This window comes from Dama dama, chromosome 5 (assembly GCF_033118175.1).
Source record: "Dama dama isolate Ldn47 chromosome 5, ASM3311817v1, whole genome shotgun sequence".
Taxonomy (NCBI): Eukaryota; Metazoa; Chordata; class Mammalia; order Artiodactyla; family Cervidae; genus Dama; species Dama dama.
In genome coordinates, this window is record NC_083685.1 from 84,342,947 (window position 1) to 84,350,587 (window position 7,641).

The 7,641-nt window shown below is 53.7% G+C and overlaps 1 protein-coding gene across 6 annotated transcripts in view; it reads right to left on the bottom strand.

Moving 5' to 3' along the window:
* Positions 1-4,653, bottom strand: part of HNF1B (HNF1 homeobox B) — a 62,909-nt gene extending 58,256 nt beyond the window's left edge. For all 6 annotated transcript variants that reach the window (XM_061142750.1, XM_061142748.1, XM_061142747.1 and 3 more), the window contains exon 1: positions 4,190-4,653. In XM_061142750.1, coding sequence (XP_060998733.1) covers positions 4,190-4,533 — 344 coding nt within the window. In that variant the 5' untranslated portion in view covers positions 4,534-4,653. The remainder of the gene's footprint in view (positions 1-4,189) is intronic.
* Between the last annotated feature and the right edge of the window lie 2,988 nt (positions 4,654-7,641).

Below are 7,641 nucleotides of genomic sequence, written 5' to 3' on the forward strand. Positions count from 1 at the left end.
CAGGCTGGCTGACCCCCATGATAGGAGGTAGCATCTCTAAATTCACCTGGACATCTCCCACATCACCTCCCTTTGGGATGGGCATCTCCGCTTCTTGCGTGTCAAAAGGCAGTAAAACATAAGTGACCACCTCCGGAGAAGCAAGGAGGACGTCTTAGCCAAATGTTAAAGTTTTCAGAGTTTCAGAAAACTTTTAAGAAATGATGTCCCTCCCCCGTGGGGTTGAGGAATCACTGCACTGATGTGAGGCAAATAAAGTTAAAACAAAAATTCTTCACAGCCCCGCCTCCCAAATAAGACCACACAGACGGATGGATAATTTCAATTTCTGAAAAAGATGTGAATGATTCCAAATGACACTTTCTATATTCTTACATTTCTCCTCGGATAGGGTAAAAGTGTTTGGAAGTTAATCTTTCTCATAAATTTCAAGCTTGGGGTAAGAACTTAAACTTTTCATGTAAGTGTTTTCATTTAAGCTTTTCATTTAAGTTCATATCATTCATAAACACAGGTAATGAAAAAAAAAAAAAAACCTCTTTAAGATCAGTGTATTAGTGCCTCTGAATTTATTCCAAATATTTTCAACTTTGCCAATATCTGTTCTTGCTTATTGAATAGTTGGCTTAAAAGTGAGTGATCTAATTGAAAACAAAAATTAAGAGAAGAGTGCACAGTATAGAACAAAAAAATTCATGAACAATATATCCATATATATTATTTGTTTAAGGCAGCTACATCATTAACTTAAAAAAACCCAGCATCCCCTTACAGTATGTTGATGTATATAATAGCCTGATAAAATATGAAAAAAAGTGAAGGGAATAATTAGTTTCAGAGGACAGAACAGAGGGCCAAAGAACAGCTACAGTTAAAGATGAAATAAGTGATTATTTCTAGATGATGTCTATGTCAACTAAAATCACGTTTGTATAATGAATTTTTTTAACCTAGTAATTAAACAGATTTTTGTAAGCATTTGAAAAGTTGGGATTATTTTAGCAAGTCTTTGATGTTAAATTTATGAGAACACAAGTTTTGATAGAGATGTTTTTGATAAATGCAAACTCAAAATTACATATAGCTTAATATATTTCTCAAGTATTTATAAAGGTACTTCCAAGTAATACAACAATGTTTAAGTAAAAACAGGAACAAAAAATGAGAACCTGCGTCCATTTCAAACATGGCTAATTCACCTTGAGTAAGAGGAAAGTAATGTAACATTTTGAACATTCCCGTGTAAACATTTTAAAACACTCATTTTAAAAGTTTCTTTCTGCTAAATTCTTGCACAGATATTTTTAGGGTAAAAAACACCTTCCACAGATACCAACAACAGCTTCGAAAGTTAGAATAAGTATTTGGGTTTTTAAAGGTAATGCTGCTTGGACAGATTCTTTAACATTTTTGGTTTTGTTTAAATTTTTTACTAGTATTTATTTTGTGTGTTTAAGAAACCTAACTGAAATAGTGTAATGTTCTGGGAGTAAATAATTCCGCGGAAAAAGTGAATTAGCTTAACGACTGGAAAGGTTTGAAACGAAAAACAAAAGGCCGGGGAAACCACATAAATGATAGCAAATCTTTCAGCCCGCATTAAAGACCAGAGCTGGGGATAAGATGGCGTAGTCACACCTTTATAGCTCTGACCACAGAATTCTCATGGATTCACCGGGAAGGGCCCCAAGAGTCGGTTACGTTTTGAAATTCAAAAATACAGCCAGTGATCTGGGGTTCGCAACCCCTATAAACACACGAATCGGGAGAAGGGCGCCAGGCATTGTCCTCAGGGCGCAGGTGTCAAGCGACCGACCTCGGCGCCCGCCTAGTCGGCCCAGCACGCTCCTTTCCAAACAATGCCACGAACAGAGAGGCCCCGGACTCCGGCTTCGATCGCCGCGATTCTTCGTTAGGAAGCCTGCACCCGGGCTTCTTGGGGAGCAACCCACGTTGCAACTTTTCACCACGCGCGCCAGCCTAGAGCCGGGGCCAGAACCGGCAGCGCGCAGCCCCAAACTGCTTTTCTCGCCTCGCTCTTTTTGGAGATGGAAAGAGCGGCCAGCCGCTCCCCAAAGCGACTTGTCCTGTTCTTTTCTTTCCGCCTTAGCGGAGCAGGGTGGACCAGAAGGGGAGTGCGCGCGTCTGGCATGTAGCAGCCAACTGCGCAGTGACCTGGGGACCGCTAGCGATTTCTTGAAAAATTACTTTAATCAAGTCTGACCACTCCTGAAGGTGGGGGAGGGAAGTTAGCAGCCGCTGGGGGAAAGGAGGAGAAACATTAGGGCCTGTCCTGTGTATCCCCCACTCCCGCCCCCAGTGGGGGTCTTGGGCCCCCTAGCCTGGCTCTCCGCCCCCTGGAGCCCGGAGCTCTACGTCGCGAAGAGCGCTGAGGTCCGGGGCCCAGGGCCGAGCCTGGCTCTCTGCCCGCCCGGCCTGCGGTGTCGGCGACCTCCGGGACAGCCCGGGTCCGGCGCGGGGGCTCGGGGCGCCGCGGGGGCTCTCCTGGGAAGGCCGGACAGGCCCGAGCGCGTGTGCTGGGAGCCGCGAACAGCCCCGCGCGTCTGCTTTCTGCTTTCCTTCCCCCTCGAAGCCGCGTTTACAACTTCACCAATGAATAACCCGCCTCTCCGTTCAACCTAATCACGACTTTTTGTGTATCTTTCTGTTGATGATTTATAGAAATAAATTAATAACACCCTAACTCCACGTGCTTCAGTTTATATTACATCTCTGCCACGTCTAACCCGGCGCAGGGCTGGGTACCGAGGGACGCCCCAGATTCTTCTTCCAAAACCCCGCTGGAAGGCGAGTGCCTGCGGCCAGGCGGATGGGCCTAGGCCCCGCGGGCCCCGGTGCCGGGCGGCCGGACATCAGCGATTCCTCCCGACCCGGGGTCAATCTCCGGGCCGCCCCGGCGTCCCAGCCTCTCTCTCTCTCTGACCCCCTTCACCTTCCTGCACCCCTAGCCCAGGCAGGGGAGAAACCACCGCCAAGGGGGCAACCGCCAGGCAAGAAAGAACCTCAAACCCTACGAACTAACTGTAGCAACAGACTTTCGGGAAGTTAGAAAAAAAAAAAAAAATTTAGAAATTCCCCTGATTGTTTTGTTAGAGTAAGCCGCCGGGTCCCCAGGTAGCAAATTCAAATGCAAGGTCATATCGCATCCCAAACGGCCACTGCGGGCGGGTGACCCGGGTTGCCCCGGTTCCGGGAGCGACTCCGGTCCTGGCCCTGCCTGGGGACTGCGGCGCTGGAAGGTCCAAGGCCAAGCGAGGGTCTCGGTCCCAGAGCAGCCTGGCTGGGAGCGACGCGCGGTCTAAGGGAACCGCTCGGCTCCTTGGATAATTAGTAACAAGCTGTCAAAGTCCTAGGCAGCTCGGAAAGGCTTAGCAAACCACCCGGGGCCCGGAGACAGACCGCCGGGCGGTCTGCCTGCCTGGATTCCCCGGGGACGCCGGGGTGTCAGCGGCGAGATCCGGGAACGCCCTCCTTTCTCCCACCAAATCCACTGCGAACTGGAGGCTTGGACCCACTGATCCTTCGCTTATCAAAGACGCGGTTTCATTGCCCCTTGCGAGTCCACTCCAACCCGACAACGTGCAAGCATTTCCTTTCGCAGATCTCAAGGGGCTTTAGGGATTCCGGATAACCTCCGGGCCTTGCGCGGGCGCTGCAGACGAGAGGGCCCATCGGAGAAGGCGCCCCCCACTTCCCGGCCCCGGAGCCGCTGGTCCCTCTGCCGAGAGCCTCAGGACGCCGTGCCCCAGGCCGGCTCCGCAGAGGCGGCACCCCGGGAAGAGTGCTTGTGGCCTGGGGTTGCTGCGGGCCCGGAGCCTCGGCACCCGGGAATCGCCGAGGTTTCACTGCGCCCACTCGCACCTTCGGCCGCGTGGGCAAGGGCTCTGCAAGCTCGGTTCTCCCAGGCTGAACTCTAACCCAGCCGGGAGGGCCCCACCGGTCCCGGGCGCTGGGCTGGGCAGGAATTCATGAAGTTTCGGGGCTCGGGCTGTCCGATTGAGGGGCTGGGAGGGGTCCAGGTGTTGGGAGAGAAGCGGAGCGCCCCCCCGGGGGACTTCTTTGGTGGGAACCAGGCTTGGCAACAGCAGTCGGGGCCGTGTGGCTCAGCCACGGGGCCCGGGGCTCCGAGTGTTCGGGCGCACCCCTCCGCACCTCGGCCAGCGCCTACCTGAGCATCCGGTCCACCTCCGCCCGCTGCTCCGCCGCCTCCTCGGTGTTGAGCGCTTGCAGCTCCTTGAGGATAGGAGGGGTGTCATAGTCGTCCCCATCTTCGGAGCCCTCGTCTCCGGACAGGCGGCCCTTGGCGTGGCCGTTCGTGAGAGTATGGAAGACCGGCTTGGTGTCCGGCTCGGCCCCGCTCCCAGGGGACAGGGGCAGCGTCTCCAGCTTCACCCCGAAACTCGGGGACGGCAGCAACTCCTCCAAGGCCTGGATCAACACCTCCTTGGTGACCCCGGAGCTCAGCAGGGCGCTCAGGAGTTCTTGCTGGAGCGACGTGAGCTTGGACACCATTTTCCAAGGACAGAGAAAGAAGGGGGTGAGGGGGCGGGCGGGTGGGTGCGAGAGAGGAGGGTGGAGGGGAGTTTCACAAGCGAACCCCAAGTCCAGGAACCCCCCCCACCCTTCAGCCTCCAGACACCTGTTACTCCCCGGAGTCCCGGAGTCTCCTCCAAGAGGAGTCAGAAAACTTCTAACTTGCCATGATCGCCACCATTAGGCCATATAAGATATGCAAATTAGCGGGGAGGGCCCGGCTTTCGGCAAGATGCAAATGGTCGGCGGGGATGGGGGGGTTGGGGAGGGGAACCGAGAGAGTGAGTGTGAGAGGCAGATCCGGGAGCCCGAGACCCGAGCCGAGAGCCGGGGATGCTAGGGTCCAGGGTATTCACGCCGGGGGGCTGAAGAGATTCTTGTCCCGCTTCCGCGTATCAGTCAAACTTCAGCTGACCTTTGGACTCGTTAAACAAGTAGCTTGCAGCCTGGTGTGCGAGGCGCCGGGACTTTTCCACCCGCTGTGGGTTCGGCTTTAAGTCCGGAGAGAAGGAGAAACTGCGCTCGGGGGTCAGGTGAGGGCTGGAGGAAGCTGGGGTGCTCTTGAGAGAAGCAGACGGAGGAGGGGGGCCCTAGCACGCGTCCTGACCGACCTGCAAGCGGTGGGCCCGGAGAGCCGGGCGGGCGGAGGAAGAAACTGGCCGCAGGGGAGTGGACGCGGAGACCCGGGGAAAGAGGGGCGTGTTGGGCGGGGGTGAGTGTGGAATGCGGGGTGGGTGGCAGGCACTGAGTTCTACCTGGGTTACCGCTCTGCCGACCCCAGGCCTTCGGGCGCCGGGGCTGGCGGCTTGGATTTGCAGAACTGTCGGCCCCAGAGCGTAGGCCAGCGGGATGGAGGCCCGGGAGAACCCTGGGAAAGAGGAGGCGCCGACTAACCGGGTGCCACGGGACCGCACCGGCACCCAGCCCGGCCAAGCCGCGGGGACCTGGGCGCCCGGGCCCCTGGCTTAAAACCCAGAATATCAAAGCGCGCTTTCGGGGCAAAACCAGGATTGCGGGGCTTCCTTTCTGGCAGTGAAAGCTGGCTGGACAGTTGAAGCCACACGTCTTGTGCGCACTGATTTCTGGCTTCTTTGCAGCTCCAGGACACACCGGTTCCCGGGGCCAGAGGCTGATCTCTGCGGACCCGAGGTCACGGCGGCGGTGGCTGGCGACTCCCATGCCAAGTTAGGAAGGGGCCGACCAAGCTAGCTGAGGGACAGAAGTGATTGTTCACGCCGGCCTGGCCCAGAGAGGAAGCCGGGAACCTCTCAGCGCTCTCAGAGTTTCACCTGCATCTCCCCAAGGCGCTCAGGGGGAAGGACGGAGGCAGGAGGTGCGCCCCGACCTCCAGGCTGCCCAGAACTTGCATAAGACCCAGGGCAGCAGGGGCTTTTTAGGACCCATGGCTCACAGTCCCATAGTTTCTGGGGGCAGAGGACACCTCCTTCCCCTCTCTAAGCCTCAGGTTCATCACCTAAGAAATACTGAAACCTAAAGCCCAGAGGATGCGGCATTGTGTACATCGAATGAGCCCACCTGTGAAACCCTGTGTCCCGGGAACAGTGTTCACACTTCTCTGAGAAGGCAGGAAGCCGGTTCCTAGTAGTAAAATCTGGCCTCTTGGGAGGTTCAGGATTCTCAGAAGCAGGCAGATTCAGTGCTGGGCTTGGAGGCACTGGGAGCTTAGGGACAAACATTCAGAATGAGCAGGGGATTTGCAAAGGAGCTTCTAAGCAAAGTCTCCCCCCTTTCCCATCTTTTAAAGACAGTTAGGAGGAAGAGGGGAATTTCAGCAGCAGTAGGAGTGGGCATGGGGAGGGTCATCAGATCTGTCTGCTTGGTTCAGGTGCCAGGGCTGAAACCCAGATGTGGTTGATCCAAGTCAGGCTGCTGAGGAGCTTGCTGTTGTTCAGTCCCTAAATTGTGTCCCACTCTTTTGCGACCCCGTGGACTGAAGCCCTGCCAGGCTCCTCTGTCCATGGGATTTCCCAGGTAAGAATACTGGAGTGGATAGCCATTTCCTTCTCCAGGGGATTTTTGCCAACTCAGGGATGGAAACCGTGTCTGCTGCATTGGCAGGCAGATTCTTTACCACTGAGCCACCAGACAAGCCCAGCGAAGGAGCTAGGCTGACGTTTTTAAATACAGGGTTTGCTCTGCACTCCTGGACCACCCACGAGAAAGGGGTGGTTGTGTGCACGGAGCTCTGGGTGACCTTTATAGCATCTCAGTGTCTTTCCCCGAGAAAGGGGTAATAAGTTCATAGAAACGAGGGCTCTTCATTTCACCTTATTGTCTTGGAGTTTGTTGTGACATATGGCACCTCCTTGCCCCTCACAGTGCAGCCCAATGGGAGAATATTTTTTGCCTCCCTAGCTCCCCTTAGCAGGGATAATGAAGTGTTCAGAGTAAATGTCCCTGGAGAACAATCGCTTTTTCTCTGTCTCTCACTTGCTATCATGATAGAAGCAGTCAAGTGTAATGAAGATCAGTTTCTGTGTTTAGCTGGGAAAACCCATTAAAAAACCAGCCATCACTTCCCTTTTAACAACAAAGCTTTGATTTGTAGTTCCGACTGCTGTGTGCCCAGTCTGACTCTCAAGCTTCCTTATCTCTCAAAATTCAGGTGTCAGCAAACCCATTCCTCCCCCCAACCCCAGCTGATGGAAACACACAGAACGTTGCCCAGAGTACAGGGAAATTTCCTATTCGTGTCCAGGTAATCTGGCTATTCAAAGCCAGCAGCTTCCTATAACCCTCTTGCTCTATCGGTATATAGCACCTGATGCAATATGGGTGCTCACCAAGTAACTGCAACTACAGATCTGTGGGCAGACCCATCATCTATCTCTTCATATGGAAATTTAGAAAGAAAAAGTGTAAGGATCCCAGCAGAGGGTCCTTCAGGATGTGGGTTACAAACACTCACCAAATGAATTATCTCATAAAACACTTTGGTTAGGCTTCCTCCAAACAGAGGAAGCCAGAATATAACTGAAATACTCTTGTTTATGCTTCACACAGGATAAAGTAGTGATGGACTGACACAGTAGCCCCACTTTAAAGAACTGGGACAAGAAGGCGTAG